A 17,589-nucleotide genomic window follows, 5' to 3' on the forward strand; every position below is an offset into this window, starting at 1 on the left:
ATTCAACTTTGCTTGTCAACAATAATTAGGTTGATTTGAAATTTCTTTAATACAAAACTAAATTATTTTAAAACCTACATATCTAAAATTTCACAAAACTCCATAGTCTTACATTTTCCTTATTTAAGTAAGGTTTAATACACATATTTACCCTTGTATTTTTTCGGAAAAACAAATTTGCTCTTAAATCAAATAAACCTACAAAACTATCCCTGAATTTTTCATAAACCTGCAATTATACCCTAATCTGATGGAGCTGTTAAACAACGATGACATCAAACTTTTTTATCTCCAGAAAAACTTCAGAAAAGAATAACCAATCACAAACAGAAAAAAATATGCACATTCAATTTCGATTAAAAGCAAGTTAGAAGAAAGATTGATCAAAATTCATTTTCATAAAAGCTCAATCAACCTAATAAAATGGCATCTAAACCTCCTAATTAATCCAAAAGCAATAGCAATAAAAAACAATAAGAAACCAAATGAATTTTGATTGTCGTCATCCAATTTTTTTGAAGACAAGAAGGTTTAATGTCATCACTGTTTAGCAGCTCCGTCAGATTAAGGTATAATTGCAGGTTTATGAAAAATTCATGAATTTATTTGATTTAAGGATAAATCTGTTTTTCCACGAAAACACAAAGGCAAATATGTGTATTAACCCTTTAAGTAAAATAATTAAATTGTGTTAATTTGTTGAAAGGAAAAGAAGTTGGTTTTCATTGATAGTCATCATCAATATAATATTTTATTAAAAATAAAAATATTGATCTATTAACTTCAAATATTTTAAATAATATACTTAAAGATGATAGAAAAAAAATAAAAAATTGAATATATAAAACATGTATTTTTAATATTTGAAATAATATTATTAAAAAAATAATCGAATCAAACTTATTCATTCAGAATATTATAATTGAGTATTTTTATAAACCTATAACTAAATCTACTCTTGCCTGTGTTTAAACTCTACTCATTTATAAATCGAACTGAACACGTTCATGGAGCTGAAGGCCAAACCATTCCGAACACGTTCATTTACAGCTGATTGACACATTTTATGCCCCTAAGAAAACAAACGAGTTACACAAGTTAAAACCACTGAGTCAAATAACATTAGATGAAAATACCTTATAATGCCAACTGAATCAGAAAATTTCAGAATACAAAATGGATAATTTTATGTTTGATATATTATTAAAACATTTTTGAACAAATTGGGTCATGAACTTCAGCATATAACACCTACTGCTCACAATTTCAAGGATCAATTAATTCAAAAAAAAAAAAAAAAGATAATTTAATACTTTTAGCTTATTTCTTCTTATAATCGAACTTCTAGTTCTATCTGGTGAGGAATTTATCTAGATACGCTTAGAGATGTAATCCAGCCTAGCATAATAAAATTGACGAGCTCGAACTCGAATTCAATATTTTGTTCGTGAGCTACTCATAATCTACTCATTAATTTTGTTCATAAGTTTACTTTTAAACAACTTATTAATTAATAAAAAATTAAATAGCTTTAAAATCTAGGGTAAATAATTTATTAGCCCCTTTTTTACCTAACACACTGTTTAGTCCCCTTATTTTGAAGAACACATTATGAAATCCCTATCTTTTGTCAATATTAACCTTTTAGTCTTTCTATCTATTTATTTTTAGATTTTTAACCGTTATATTTGACATAAACAGACAGATAGAAAATAACAGAGTAACATGACCATTTTGTATAGTAATATAGTTATCCTGAAAATTAAGATATGTTCGGTTAAAAATCTAGAAAAAATATACAAAAAGACCAAATGATTAATATTGATAAAAGATAGGGACATTATAATGTGCTTTTCAAAATAGGGGGACTAAACAGTGTGTTACGACTAATAAATTATTTACCAGAGAAATCTATAAAACTAAAATTTCATACAAAGCTAATCAAAGAAATACTATTCCTAAAAAGATATCAAACAAAGCTTGCTCATATGTCTGTTCTCAAACATTATAATCCAACTTGTTCATAAAATTATAACTAAACCTGCTCGCAAACTTTCAAACCAAATTTCACCATGCTCAAACTCGAATGATGTATAAATCGAACCAAATGTCAAACTGCTCCTAAGATAAGTTAAAAAAACCACTTAAAATATAAGTAGAGCCCATAAGAATAGATGAAAACACCTTATAATGCCAACTGAATCAGAAAATTTCAGAATACAAAATGGATAATTTCATGTTTGATGCATTATTAAAACATTTTTGAACAAATTGGCCCATGAACATCAGCATATAACATCTACTGCTCACAATTTCAGGGGTCAATTAATAAAAAAAAGATAATTTAATGCTTTTATCTTATTTCTTCTTCTTCTTATCATTATTATTATCGAACTTCTAGTTCTAGCTGGTGAGGAAGTTATAGTACCTTCATTTAATTTTCTTCTTTCTTTCAGAAGTTGGTTCAGGCCTCCTCTTACGTTTCTCAGATGCACTTCTACTGGATTTCATACTAAGAAGACCACTACCAGATACTTTAGAACATTTGTCAATGGCTTGCTTGAGTTCAACTTCTCTATCGTTAATGGAATATTGATGTAGTGACTCAGGATTCAGCATACTCTCTTTCTCCCTTCGCATCTTTTCCTGCATTCATCATCACATCACATGTGAATCCATGCGTAAATGCTTAATAATTTTAGGGTAAATTCAAAACAAAAAAAAACTGTGTCACGCTTTTTGTCAATTGCATGTTTGGAATTTTTTTTGTCAGAACGGGGAATGGCTTCTTTTGCTTTGCTAAAAGCAACGATTTCTTAGGGTGACAATGTTAAAATGACCGTTGACGATCTCAAAATTGAAGTCATTTAAGTGTTATTTGGTGGGAGATAGTGAATGTTTAGAAAGGAAAAGCTCTGAAAATTATGATTTTAGAAAATAAAAAACTTGATTACATAGTAAATGTGGAACTAAACAACTTTAACTCTTGGAATTTTCTATTTTGAAGTCGTTAATGGTCATTTTTATAGTGTCGAAAAACCTCTCTGTCCCGTTTGGACTAAAAAAAAGTCCACAGGCATGCAATGGACAAAAAATGTAATGTAAGATTTTTTTTTTAATTTACCCATGATTTTAGGTTTAATACATCATTTGCCTCCTGAATTGCTTGATTGACCCCTAAACTTTTAAAATGTACAAATAGCCCCTCAACTTGCTTAAAATGTCCTGACAGCTTTTAAGTCACGATTCCAAGACGTATCCGCATGCAATTTACTTTTTTTACAACTGAGTGATTAATTGATCACATTTTAAGCAAGCTGAGAAGGCTATTGAAACACTTTGAAAGTTAGAAAAGATCAAACGTTTTGGACAAATTCAGAGACATATGATGTATTAAGCCATAATTTTATCTGGAGATAACTGCTGAAAAACTTACCATTACTTGCTGTGAACCTTCATTTAGATCTTCGTCAACTGACACACTACACGGCTTCAATTCAACCTTATTCAACAACAGATTACAATCAGAATTGATCATGAAAACATTCGAGGAAATATGAATTAAGGGTCAAATTTGCATAGAGAAGTGTTCCGATTACAAAAGTGGTGATGAGAGGTACATCATATGTCAAAAAAAAAAAAAAAAAAAAAAAAAATTCAACTTTGAATCAAAAGGGAGTGTTGAAAGGATGATTCAAAGTTAGTTTCTATTATTGGCATGTGGGCATGACCATAAATCATGACCTAAAAACCAACAAAAGCTAGACCTAAAATCTCTAAAATAGTGGAGCCAGCCCTATCAATGGCATGTGGTCATGGTAGATAGATTGGCTCCCAAAAAAGCGATGATTTTCAAAGAGAAGGCAGCCAAAAATCTCAATAAATCAAAGTCTATATAAAGGTGAATCTCTTTCAGTCAATTTCAACTTTCTAAGCAAGGAATATATATTTCTAGAGAAATGAACTGAAATAATTTGTTTTTGAGAAGAAAGAGTTCCCAATTTACCTTCCTTTCATGAGGAAAACTTGTATCTTCTTTTGTGAAAACATCATCAAAATACTTGAAAAACTTCACCATCACCTCGCGGAACAGACGCGAGATTTTCCGACTTTTTAACTTCATCTTCTCCTGATTCACAGAATATATGCAGAGTGAAGCAGGGGTTAGAGAGTCAGAAAGAGAAACATCAGCCCGAAAGTAGATTTTCAGTGCATAAGCTCGTTTGTTTCCGAAAAATATTATGCAGATATTTGCCTAATTTTCAAGTGTTTATTTGCTTAGAAAAATAAGTCAACTGAAAATTTTAGGCTAGGTTAGTCAACACGAAAATTTATAATGAAAGTGAGAAAAATGTTTTACCCTTTCGAAAAAGATAAACATTTTCTTAAGTTTTTGGAACACTACACCGTTCCTTCTTACCCTTTTAAAAATAGTAGTCATCCACCACTTTTTTTCGTTTTCCAGTCTTGTTGCCTAACAACGGAAAATATTTGATTTTCCAACTCAATATTTTCCAAAACACAATATTTTCCGACAAATAAACGGGATAGCATAGCTATATAGAACTTGGAAATACGAAAAGAGTTGTAATTCCATATTGCAAACCTGAATGTAAGTTATATCATGCAGCTGCAAGCCCATGGATAATAGTAGAGACGCATGTTCATGTGATAATGTAACTGGGAGCTTCCCTTCAAAGAAGTAATATGCAAGGAGTGGCACAAGATGCTTCACCTGAATCGAGTTATATATATATCATTCACATCAATCAATGATTTAATCCCCAAAATTCAAGTTTTTTCACAGAATACAGTCATTTATATAATCTTAAAAGACAAATAAGCACTGCTATTAGGATCTTACATTCGCATAAATCGTACTATTCGAGGCAATTCAGCTCTATTTCGAGCCGGAACTATAGGGTGCATCTAAATTATAACAGAATCTTACGAATCACACGATTCAATTTTATTCAGCTCTATTTCGAGCCGGATCTTCATCACAGTTCATAAAAAATCACAAGAACACTAACTACTAAACTCACTCTCCTCTAGTCCGATTGTTATTTATCTCCATTCCATCATTATCAAGTTGACAACAAGACAAAGAAACAAAATCAGAAACCCAAACTCTACGTCAACACTAAATTAGAAACTCAAACTCTATGTCTCCACTAAATTATTAAACTGATTTGTGAATTAGTTTTATTAGGATTGCATTTGCATTAGATTTGAATTTTAAGTACTTGTTGATATGATTTCTTTTTTTAATTTTGAATTTCCACGAGTAAAGATTCAAAAAATGAGGATTTCGATTCACGAGTTGAATCTCGATTTGACAACTATGCAAATAAGTTTATATACTGGATTTCAAAACCATGATCCTTGACTTTATAATTCCTTCGAGGTGTTCTATTTACAGAAATACAATCACATGTTGTATATACTGGATTTCAAAACAATGATCCTTGACTTTATAATTCCTTCCAGGTGTTCTATATTACAGAAATACAATCACATGTTGTTTGGCGGTGGTTTTCTCCTGGTTAGTGACTGACCAAGTGAACTTGATCAGTTACCATTAGATCTAGGAGGTGTGAATCTAAGCCTTACGATGATTTTAATCTCCACCACATGATTTTAATAAGCTTCAATCTAACGGTGATTGACCAAATTCACTTGGTCAGTCACTGACTAGGTGAAAATTACTAATTATCTGGAACATTCTCTACTTTTAGAGGTACTAAAAAAGCACAAACTTGCATCATGTATTCTAAATGACAATCCATCTATTAAAGATCGCAATCCAATGATGGAGATGTTAAAGGAAATGGTGAAAAAAAATGCAGCTAGAAAGTGAATGATTATTCATTGATATGCATATGATGTCCAAAAAGCCACCATAAAGTTCATCTCACCTTCCCATAATCTTTACGATTGTTAGAAAAAGACTCCAGTAATTTCAATTCATCTGGAGAGCAAATTAATTTTACCAAAGTAGAGGATTCCTTCTCCGAACATAAAGAAGTTCCATTTTCTGAGAAGTCAATCTTCGGATCCAAGATACTAGAAAGAATTCAGAAAATTAGTGATGGATGCCATCTCCATGGTCTAAGCTGATAAGTTCATAAAAAAAATATGGTTACCTCATAGCAAGTTTATAATCTAACTCTCGAAAACACAAAGGAAGACGTTTCACAAACTTTCTTCTGAAACCTGCGGAGGAACATGATTTATTTCTTTATTTCTTGGCTTTGATCTATTAAATACTACAATGAAAGAATACAATTTAGGATAAAATACAAAAAAAAAACCTTTGTGCTTTCACATTTTGTCAAACAGGTACCTGATGGAATCTTTTTTGTCCAAACTGAGACTGAGGTTTTGGTTTTTCTAAAAAATGTGATCTTTTAGTTTGACACTGTAAACAACCTCAAATGGAAAATTCCAAGAATTAAAGTTGTTTAATACCACGTTTACTATGTAACCAATTTTTTTCTTTTCCAAAATCATCATTTTCAGAGATTTCTCTCTCAACATTCACTTTATCTTTCCTCATCAAACAACACTTAAATGACCTCAAAATTAAAAAGTTGAAGAATTAAAGTTGCTTAAAATATCGTAAGTCTTTAAATTTTTTTGGACTTTACCCTAAAATTTAGAAGTTGTTACAAAGAAACTCACACTGATAGAATGGAGAAAGAAAGTCAAGTGAACCAAGACGACCATGCTTGATATTATCGATCTCCAACGCTTTCAACACAATGCAACTATGCTCACCAGTTGTATCATTCTGTTGCACCAAAATATACAGTCATGTATATAGCTAAATATGTAGATTGAGAACTGAGAAAATAGCAAATTTCATCAATATCTTAACTGGACTATCACAAATGTAAAAAGGGGTATATTTGTGTTTCTTCCAGAAACGAAAAAGATCACTCTGAAGCCCAAAAGAAGCACCAATATAGTCAACTCTCTCAGGTAATCTGTCACGAGGATGTATCAACAAAGGTGGAAGATTTTCTCTAGGAGCAATAGTTTCTTCTAATAATGAGACCTGCAAGCACAATCATTCAATCATGTCTATCAATTTATCTCTAAAAACGGCCTAAACTAGGCAAGGCAATAAAGATGCATGAAACCAAGGCGCTAAGAGGAACCATCCATCGTTGTAGTCATAGTTGTTAAAGGCGCAAGGCGCATTAAGGCGCTAAGAGGTCATGGAGCCTAAGCTCAAGGCGCAACGCAAGGCACAGGCCTGAGGAACATGAGGCGCAGAAAATAAAAATATATATATATACTCTTTTACTACTGAAAGCATAAACCAAAAAAACACACTTACTTATGACCACATAAAAACATAATACTAAATCATAAATGTCAAAAACACCAAGTTAAGTTCATACTTCATAGAGACATTAACGTCTTAACCTAAGGACCTAACTAATGCTACTAAACTAATAACCATTCATTGTCACTTGATATTCTTCTGTGTCTGTCGCAATTTCTGTTTGAGTCGAATGGAGGAGACTCTTCTTTACGTGACTGCTCTTAATCCCTCTCTAGTCTTTCTATATTTAGTTATGTGTCTTGATATTTTTATTTAGATCAAGGGTTAAGATTAATCTTATTTAAATTAGATTAGTGGTTGAGATTAGTCAAACATTTGTTTTACACAAAACAGTAAAAAAAAACCTTAGTGAAAACACAGAGGCGTGCCTCTATTCAGGCTCCGAGGCCCAGGCAAGGCGCACAAGGCGAGAGCCTTTTAAACAGGACCTCACTTTCTGCAATCAAGGCTCACTACCTTGAGCCTTGAATCAGGCGCACCTCTAACAACTATGGTTGTAGTGCCCTCAAGTGAATGGAATGCAGATGCCTTGTTGTCAAGAGCAATAAATGTATCTTTTCTGGATATGCAGGGGAAAAGAAATGTAGTGAAGAACCAACCTTCGTTGCAGCTTGGATGACATTTTCAGGAAGCCTCATTAGATTCTTTTCAACATCGGTCTCATCAATAGCAGTAAGCTTCCCCTCATAGTATCTGAAGTTTATAAGAAGCATTAGTATTTGTAGAATTACACAAACCCAGAAAGTAGGACGAATAAACATTACACAAATACCTTGTTAGAAGATCCAGTGCAGCTGAACCATATCCATGCTGTAAAACCATCGAACAGAAATGAGAGTATTGAAAAGCATTGCTATTGGAAAATGATAAAGGTCTGAAGTCAGTAGAATACCCCTAGCTCTGTGGGATGGACAGCTATTCTGACAATCCGAACACCTGAGAGGCTTGGAAATTCTGTATTCTCAAACTCTTCACAGAACTTCCATGGAATTAGATCACCAGACGGCAAATGTCCCATTTGCAACCTTTGCTGTGCAGATTTACGTGATATCTCTCCTTCAAGGCATACCTGTATATTAAAAAAATTACCTATATTCATTGTTCTGCTAAATAGAGGGAAAACAATGAAGAAAACGTCTGTAGAAGGCAATTATAAAAGGAAGCTTTATGGAACATGAATACCAGAGAAATGGTTAAAGCTTAGATGAGGAAACAAACAATAGATATGATAACAATGATCCAGAAGATATCTATGCTAACCTGGATAACACAAAAAATGTCTGGAAGAATATTGCTTGTCTCATCAACGGGCCCTACAAAAACGGCTTGTATAAAATTCCATCCAGGTAAAATACACAAATCAGTATTCTAAACTTCATAACATACCAAGTAGAACGTATAGATGGTGTGCTGGACCATCAGCCATTAATTGCAGATCGTTGGGAGAGTTTCTATAGTGAGAAGCAACAAAAAGATCCACCATTCGCTGTAAAACAAGATCTTACAAGAATTAGGATAACTGTCAATGGAGAACCAAAAAAAATTAGGAAGCCTCAGTGGAAATGTAAGACACAGATTTGTAAGTACCTGTAAAAATATTTCGCTTTCTTTGTGGAAAGAGAACAAAGTGTCTCGATTTACATAATACAAATTGCACTCTGCGGGATGAGGAAACCTACTAGTTCAAAAGACAGATAAGACATCTAAAATCGAAGGAGACGGAAATCTAAGCTTCTCGACAAAGTCATGCAAACCTGCTGACAGGAGAAATGGTATTCATGGACTCCAAGCACAATAAACCGTTAAGCCAAGACTCGACAGGATCTCCAAATGTGTATCTGATGGGCTCCTTCATTTCTATGTTCTGGAATAGGTTACCTGTGATCAACAGTGTTAGATGAGACGTCTCCATGAATCAGTAAAATATAGCATTTGACAAAGACAAAATAAGAAACTAGTTACATGTTACATGTTACAACATAAGCATTCATGACTAATTCTACATCTACATGTACTTTCAGCAGTAACAGTTCAACCAGTATCCACTTCTTAGTGCGAGCTTGACTCCTAAGTGGCAGTTTAACTATTATGGGCAGTTGTTTTAGAGTCGTCAAAGGAGAAAACCTGAGCATTTGGTCCGACGATCCAGACAAAACCATGATACCATTTGCATGATGACCAAAATTATGCCGAAGCTGTCAGAGATAATAATAAAAGTGAAGCTTAAATTTTTAGTTCAATTGGTTCCTTGACATTGTGTTCGAATCCTGGCAACCCATTTGTTGATTAAATTCAAAACATGATTAGATGGGCCTGTGTTGTACATGCTTCAAGACCAAGGAGGGGCACTTGCGTGAGGGGGTGCGTCAGAGATAATAATAAAAGCAAATTTCGGGCCATACTATCGGCTTAAGCTTTTGGTTCAATTGGTTTTTTTGACAGAAGCAACTGCAGATTTATGAGACTCCTTCAAACGAGTGGGCGAAAAACTCAAACTATTGAGTTGAGAATGAGCTTCCACTAGGTTGAATTGGCAATAAAGATAGGAAAGAAGATTTTAGTGTAAGCAGAGGTGGAAAGGACATTCATGCTTTCCTCATTCAAGTTCATGCATTAAAGCAGCATATCAGGGTATGCACTGGCCCATTCCCCTATAAACTGAATTCCTTTCCTCATTCCTCACATAAATCAGAACTATTTTTTTTATGAAACAAACAGAAGTACTTCAATAAAATTACTTTCTACAGGAAGAAAGAAAGCCATCCACTAAATAAAGACAGATTAAGTGCGTTATGCTAACAATATCTTGTAGACATGAAAAAATTAACATGAATGGAGCAAATGTTACTAGATTGAGTGAAATTCGCACCACAAGAAGGATTCTGACATTGCTTTTCTAAATGACTGAAAAGCTTCAATGACAAAGAGCGACCTGTGCCTTCATATCTGAAACAAACAAGACTGTCTATTTAAAAATATATATAGATAGATTATTTTCCATGGAAGATCTCCATGGGATTGATGCTTAAAAGTTTGATCCTGTGTGTATACTACAAGAAGAGAGCGGGGGATGCATATCTTACCCATTCACTGTAGATGATATAAAGACCAGGTACTGCCCTAGCAATGACTTGACAACAGGCAATGGAATAGCTGCTGCTTCATCAATGACCAGAAGCTCAGCTTGGCAGAGCTTCACATGCTCATGAGGCTGAATATACTGTTAAAAAAGCTTGTTAGAAAGAAAAGGAACACAAAGTTGAAGAGAAAAAATTCAAATGTTGCAGACCACAAGCAAAAACTTTATTTTTTTTTTATTTTACCAATGCAATATAAAGTGAAAGATATGCATTAGTGGTTCCACAGGATTACAATAGCAAACCAGTGCCATTCTTGGTGTTCTAATTCAAGAACTCTGTCCGCTTATTCCCTCAAGTAAACAAGGGTTACAAGGACAGTGAAACAGAGTCCAATTGCCTCCACTCCCCACCTTGCATTAACTGGTAAATCTACATACTTCTTTAAGTCTGAAGAAAACAGACAAAAAACAAACCTGAACTATTTGTTTATGTTCCTTGTTTATATTTATCTGCGTAATTGTCTTTCGAATTCCAGAATTGGTACTTCTCACCAGATCATAATGCAAATGCTCCTGAAAATTAACAACTGATTAGCCCCCATTGTTTTAAAGAAAAAAGTTGCAGAATCTACTACAGGTGAGCTTACAAGGAAAAGAAAAAAAGGTATAGAATGGAAAAAAACCAAAATAGAGGAAGCATCAAGCAATACATGAAGATATGGAATCATGGTAAGAAAAAATCACTGGATGATTTTCATCATTAGATAATTGGGATCAATGAGACACTACAAATCAAACAGTATATATATATATCAATAAGCATAAGCCATTCATATTCTTGTAAAAACTTTCAGTACATTTGTCAGATATATAGCCTACTTCCATTGCCAATATATAACCATGTCCAACACTGGGGTAGGGGCGTTATGAGAATATGAGGTATAGGAAAACTGAAAAAATGACAATTTGCTTTACACTGTTAGCAAAATAAGGAATTTCACTAATATTGTGTACTTTGTTGACGTGGCGATTGACATGTCATCAAGTCAACATGACGCAACAACAAAACTCAACGATTTAATGTGTACACATCAACAAAGTCAACAAGCCATGTCAGCAAAGTTAACATGCTGTAGCAAAGACTAACATAATTAGTTGAATTTCTTATTTTTCTAATGGTGTAAAACAAGACTTTCTTTTACAATAAAAATTACCACGTTCCTCTACTGGCAAATGCGGGAAACCACATGGGTTCCTTTTGAACTTTTCCCTACGTGGTATTAACAAAATCAAATTACAAAGGAAAACCAACACGTAGACATTCAGCAAGAAAAAACGAGATTGACAAATAAGAACAAATTCATTTGTATTGTGTAGTGCACATCTCTATAAAAAGGGCGGCCCGGTACACTACGCGTCCCCGCTAAGCGAGGGTATTTCGTATGGTCTTTAGCTAATAACACGGAAAGGAGAAGTACAAACCTCGTAGTTCAATGCAGACAATCCTTTGCAAACGAAGTCAAACAATGATTTCAAGTTTTCTGGAGAAGGAGCAGTTACAAAAATACGAGAGTACCTGCACAGCTCAATACATTCTCAGAAACTTGAAATGTACAGTTAATATTTGGAATAATGTAAACTAGTGTGAAATGTCAGACCCACCCTGCAGCTATAGCTCCTGCAATTGACAAACCCAAAGCAGCTGATTTACCCCGTCCTCGAGAAGAAACCAGCCCAATAGTTCTTTGCATTGCCTTGTCCAAAATAGCATAAAGGAAAGTTGAAAGCGATTCTCTCTTCAGAATGCCACAAACAAGAGTATTACGGTAGCACTAAATACTTGGTAAACCAGGACTATCATAAGTTTATATAATACAAACCTGATCCAATGTTTTACATATCCCTAGTAATGGACCAGCAGGTGTAACATCATGAAGTTGTTCTTTCAAACTTCTCAGTTCTTCATGTGTTTTGATGGAATCATAACCCTTTTGAAGAAATTAAAATGAAAAAAAGTAAAATTAATTCATCTCAGGTAATAGTAAGTAATTTTGATTTTTATGTGAAGATTTTTCCTACTGTGCCTTCATAATCATCCATAAATGGCAGTCAGGGGAATGCCTTTGCTTTATACCGGAACAGTTTCTTAAATAAAATTGAAGACCAAATCAGAGTTTTCGATCCAAATAAATAGAAAAGAAAGTTTACCTCAGAAATAGACTGCCTGTCAATGGACTTTATATGCGAGGAGATAGGCAAAACATTAAGCTCATCATCCATGAATAAACATGTCTTACATGAAGCAAGAGATAGCAGAAACCGTTCATTGAATCGAGAAACTATTTCGGAATGTGACTCCGTTCTAAACCTCTCATGAACATCCTGAGAAGATCACAAAGTGAAATCTTTTTGCAATGCATGCCAAGAAAGTTATCGAGCCATTTTGCCATAGTTTTGAAAGGCGCAAGGTGCAAAGGGGTCCTGGAGCCTAGGCGCAAGGCTCAGGCGTGCGGCCGAGCGACACAAGGCGCACAAAAAAAATAACATATAAAATTATAAATAATGGCCCTTTACTTAGGCGTAGCACTTGAACTAGAGGCGCTCATAACATTTTTTCCTACTCTAGTATGATAAACACTTTCTTCGGCTCCAACATGTCAGATATTAATATGAAGTGGACCATTAACTATCAGCTCAAGCTTTTAGTTCAATTGGTTCCATAACATGGTATCAGAGCCTCTTGGACCAAATGGTCGGGTTCGGGTCCTGGCAACCTCATGAATTTGTAGAATCTAAAACACATAGTGGGATGGACCTGTGTTGTACACGCTGCAAGCCCAATGGACATTTGCATGTGGGGGTGTGCCAGAGATTAATATAAGATCTATGATTGGGCTTTAACTATCAGCTCGAGTTTTTAGTTAAAACGGTTTCATGACACAACAGTCCTACTAACATCAGCCCATGTTAAATTTTCATTTGGGAACACTAGCTTATCTTCATCCGATCCCTCTCCATCCAATCTACCCATCAACCATTCATTGGCATCGTCTATATCTCGTAAAGAAATGGGGTCAATAGTGCCACGAGCTTCAAGTGAGAAGAAGCAGCAGCTACTTTTGTCTTTTTTCCTTCAGGCCGCAGTTGCTGCTCTTTTATTTCCTTTTCTTCTAATTTAATCTGAGCCCTTAATCCTCAAGTTTTCCTATGGCTATGATTAAAAGTTGAAAAAACCATAAAACACCTTCAAAACCCCCTAAAACAGCGCCTGGAGAGCGTAGGCACGCCTTGATTCAAGGCGCAAGGCAAGACAAGGCATGCGCCTTGCTGGCATCGCCCGCCTGAGACCTACTGAGGCGCTAACCTCTGTGCCTTGAGTCAGCCGCGCCTTTAACAACTATGCATTTTGCCATAAGCATGAAGGGATATTAAGGAAGGGAAAAAGACTAACCATGACCATTGTGCTCAGACTGGCAAGAGAAGAGAGTTTATTGAGAAGCAAAATGATCAAACCACCACCTTCCACGGTTTCAATAGTTCTTGCAAGAATATTAGGTGTCAATGCTTCAAAATCCTAGATGACACAAAACAAGTTAAGGCACAAAAACAGCTTATTAAAGATCTGGCAATGGACATTTTATTAGAAGGAAAGAGGGTAATATTGAACCTGTAAAATACACATGCCATATGTATTCCCTAGTATTCTCTCTGAATCTTTGTATAAGCAATAAGAGACTGCTCCACGTTCAACAAACAAAGCAAAAGGGCCTGCTTTCTCAGGATCAAGTAGTCCCCTTTGCGATAACTTCTTAATCTGATTTGCTCGCTTTTTCTTGTGGCTAAATCACATGAGAATCAAAATCAAGCACATAGATGAAAAGACACTAAATAAGCTACAATCACTGTTATTAGAATCTTACGATTCTCGATTCGAATCTTAGGATTCGACTCGATTTAGCTTTATTTCGAGCTGAATCTATAGGAATCTAAATTATAACAGAATCTTACGATTCCCTATTCGAATCGATTCGATTCAGCTCTATTTTGAGCTGGATCTTCATCAACGTTCATCAGAAACTTAAACAACACTAACTGCTAAACTCACTCTCCTCTAGTCCGATTGTTATTTATCAAGTTATCAACTTAAACTAGCTCCATTCCATCCATTCCATCATTATCAAGTTGACAACAAGAGGAAAAAACAGAGTCAGAAATTCAAACTTCATCTCTACTAAGTTATCAAACAGAATCCGATTTGTGAATTAGTTTTATTAGAATTGCATTTGCATTGGTTTGGAATTTGAAGTACTTTATTGATATAATTTCGTTTTTGACATTAAAACTGCATTTCTAGACTAATATTTAATAATAATTTGAGTTAAAATGGTAAATATTCTATTTTTTTAATATCACGAATTTGAACTGAATCTTATATTCGATTCACAAGTCACACGATTCACAAAATGAGGATTTCGATTCTCGATTTGACAACTATGGCTACAACATATTCCACAATCAAGAATGCCATGAAATCATCAAATCAAAATCTTTTCTTTTCTTTTTTATCCCCAATCTAGGAAATCAACACAAAACGAAAATGCTTGCAGCATATTGCAAGCATCAAATGATTCAATAAAACAATATGCATTTGAAAAGACTTCAGGAACATCAGTATTCAATTTTTCTTCTATGTTTCCTTTTCTCCCTTGTTTCTCTGTACTCGAGTATATTAAATTTATGATTTATATCCGATATAAATATAATAATGATGACAAGATTAGATTAATAATAATAATAAGTACCTGCTGAGTTCCAATTTGTCCTTGTAGCACCACAAAACGTTTGGCCTGGCTTTGACAAGAGCCTTGCTCAACATATAGTGGAGATTGACAATCTACAACAGAAAAACAAAAAAGTCAAAATAAACACAATTTAGGTGGATAAAATACCTGAATCTAATGAAAATAAAAAGCATGAAATGTGACCTGGTCACGAGACTTGTCGCCAATAAGAACAAATAAAGATCTGTGCCCAGCTTTAACACCATTTTCGATCAAATTCCTGATTCTATCATCAACTTTTTTCCTCATTTTTGCACCTACTATCAAAATAGATATATCAAGCACTTGTACACAGGATTTAACACTAATTAATCAGGTGTAAGCTTAATTGTTCAGCATCTGATAACGCAAACTAAATCTGTTTTTCTTCTACACATTTAACTTGTAAACGTAATTATATCCTGCTTTTTTTTTAATATGAATTTGTCCGAGCTTCCTCTAAAATGTAAAAAACCATAGACGAGTAGGAAATTCACCCTTTCCTAGCAAATACCATCCCATTAAGTTGATAGAAGTTCAATTTAAACAAAAAATTTAACTTCTGTGATGAATTTTTTGAAATTTCCCCTAGAAAACAATCGATTTAGCCCCAAGGAAAAGAATACATGTCGAAAATCTCAATAGGATCCTCCTGGTGCAACGCATGATTATCAGAATAGGATGAAACAAACGAGCAAGAAGGGAAGGGGAGAGATTACCGAGTTTTGCAGTGACAGTTGGACAGAGAGAAGGCGGGAGAGAGTCGCGTTTTAAAATACACCCTCGAAAACCTAAATTTTGTCTGTATTTATAGTAGCAATTTGAGAAAAGGGCTTGGGCTCGCCTATTAATTATTAATTAATTAGGGTTCTACATGATTCGCTAACTATATTAAATACTAGGGTAAATTACACCCATGACCTGAACTTTATCCATTTTAATATCGTGGTCACTGAACTTTAATTCTTAATTATATGACCACTGAACTTTAATTCTTGAAAATTTTCGATTTGAGATCATTTAAGTGTTGTTTGGTTATGAGAGAGTGTAGATTTTTAGAGAGAGAAAACTCCAAAAAAATATGATTTTGAAAAATAAAAAATATAGTTTCATGATAAATGTCATTTTGAACAACTTTAATTCTTGAATATTTTCATTTTGATATCGTTAACAGTCGTTCTGATGAGTTAGTTAAAGTTGAGTGGTCATCGATGTTAAAAAGTACAAAGTTGAGTGGTGATACCATTAAGACTGTAACAAAAAAACTAATTCTAATTATATCAGATACTATTAAATTATCATTAAAACGACGCATCCTTATAAAATAGAATGTTTCTTCTTTTTATACTTAAAAAACTGTCAATATTAAAAGAAAATCAGCAACTCCTATGCCATAAGAAAGAAAAATATTAAATAATCATTTGTAAATTCTCCACCTCTTATATCAAGAACGTTGAAACTAAAACTTGTCGCTTAAAAATTATTCCCATAAATATAAAACTCTTATGAAACTTATTATCCTCTTATATCAAGAACATGAAAACAGAAACTTGTCGCATAAAAATTATTCTCATAAATATGAAACTCATTAAAAACTTCCATTAATTAATGAAAAAAGAAAAACGACCTTTACTTTACTACTTTTAAGAATAACTGTTAAATATGAAAGAGAATAACTATATTAAATACTAGAGTAAATTACACCCATGGCCTGAACTTTATCCATTTTAATATCGTGGCCATTGAACTTTAATTCTTAACTATATAATCACTGAATTTTACACTTTTAATATCGTTGGTCACTCAATGCCTCAAAACGACCGTCGACAGTCTCAAAATAAAAAATTCGAAGAGTTAATGATATTTTAAGGAATTTTAATTCTTGAAAATTTTCGATTTGAGATCATTTAGGTGTTGTTTGGTTATGAGAGAGTGTGAATTTTTAGAAAAAGAAAGCTCCAAAAAATGTAATTTTAAAAAATAAAAAATGTCGTTTCATGATAAATGTCATTTTGAACAACTTTAATTCTTGAATATTTTCATTTTGATGTCGTTAACAGTCATTCTGATGAGTTAATTAAAGTTGAGTAGTCATCGATATTAAAAAGTGCAAAGTTCAGTGATCATACTGTTAAGAATTAAAGTTCAGTGGCCACAATGTTAAAATAGATAAATTGCCATGAGTTAATTTACCCTTAAATACTACATAAGACTGTAACAAAAAAAACTAATTCTAATTATGTCAAATACTATTAAATGATCATTGAAACGACACATCCTTATAAAATAAGATGTTTCTTCTTTTCATACTTAAAAAAATTGTCAATATTAAAAGA

At 33.5% G+C, this 17,589-nt stretch overlaps 1 protein-coding gene across 4 annotated transcripts; it reads right to left on the reverse strand.

Moving 5' to 3' along the window:
- Positions 1-917: 917 nt before the first annotated feature.
- LOC136220867 (RNA cytidine acetyltransferase 1-like) lies at positions 918-16,090 on the reverse strand. Of its 4 annotated transcripts, none has more exons than XM_066008692.1 (28): positions 15,973-16,090; positions 15,419-15,531; positions 15,236-15,327; positions 14,101-14,272; positions 13,885-14,007; positions 12,642-12,815; positions 12,314-12,421; positions 12,096-12,229; positions 11,916-12,009; positions 10,908-11,006; positions 10,438-10,574; positions 10,224-10,300; positions 9,109-9,232; positions 8,942-9,029; positions 8,741-8,840; positions 8,615-8,667; positions 8,247-8,423; positions 8,127-8,164; positions 7,954-8,047; positions 6,881-7,060; positions 6,685-6,793; positions 6,147-6,216; positions 5,919-6,066; positions 4,607-4,735; positions 4,007-4,129; positions 3,437-3,502; positions 2,429-2,646; positions 940-1,072 (listed from the first exon to the last, which is right to left on the reverse strand). In XM_066008692.1, exons 2-27 carry the CDS (start codon positions 15,521-15,523, stop codon positions 2,431-2,433), a joined length of 3,030 nt encoding a protein of 1,009 aa, XP_065864764.1. In that variant the 5' UTR covers positions 15,524-15,531; positions 15,973-16,090; the 3' UTR covers positions 940-1,072; positions 2,429-2,430. The 4 variants fall into 4 exon arrangements, with proteins under 4 accessions (XP_065864767.1, XP_065864764.1, XP_065864766.1 ...); XM_066008694.1 differs by having other exon boundaries at positions 15,419-15,534; positions 15,973-16,021; XM_066008693.1 differs by lacking the exon at positions 940-1,072 and having other exon boundaries at positions 2,172-2,646.
- Positions 16,091-17,589: the final 1,499 nt, after the last annotated feature.

The sequence above is a fragment of the Euphorbia lathyris genome, chromosome 2 (assembly GCF_963576675.1).
Source record: "Euphorbia lathyris chromosome 2, ddEupLath1.1, whole genome shotgun sequence".
Classification (NCBI taxonomy): Eukaryota; Viridiplantae; Streptophyta; class Magnoliopsida; order Malpighiales; family Euphorbiaceae; genus Euphorbia; species Euphorbia lathyris.

What these genes read in the sequence shown, in the direction of transcription:
- LOC136220867 (XM_066008692.1), bottom strand. Translation starts at nt 15,523, where the DNA reads ATGAGGAAAAAAGTTGATGATAGAATCAGGAATTTGATCGAAAATGGT. An exon ending in ATATCATCTACAGTGAATGG is followed by an intron (nt 10,301 to 10,437) that starts GTAAGATATGCA and finishes TGTTTGTTTCAG; the next exon opens with ATATGAAGGCACAGGTCGCT. An exon ending in AAAGCGAAATATTTTTACAG is followed by an intron (nt 8,841 to 8,941) that starts GTACTTACAAAT and finishes CTTGTTTTACAG; the next exon opens with CGAATGGTGGATCTTTTTGT.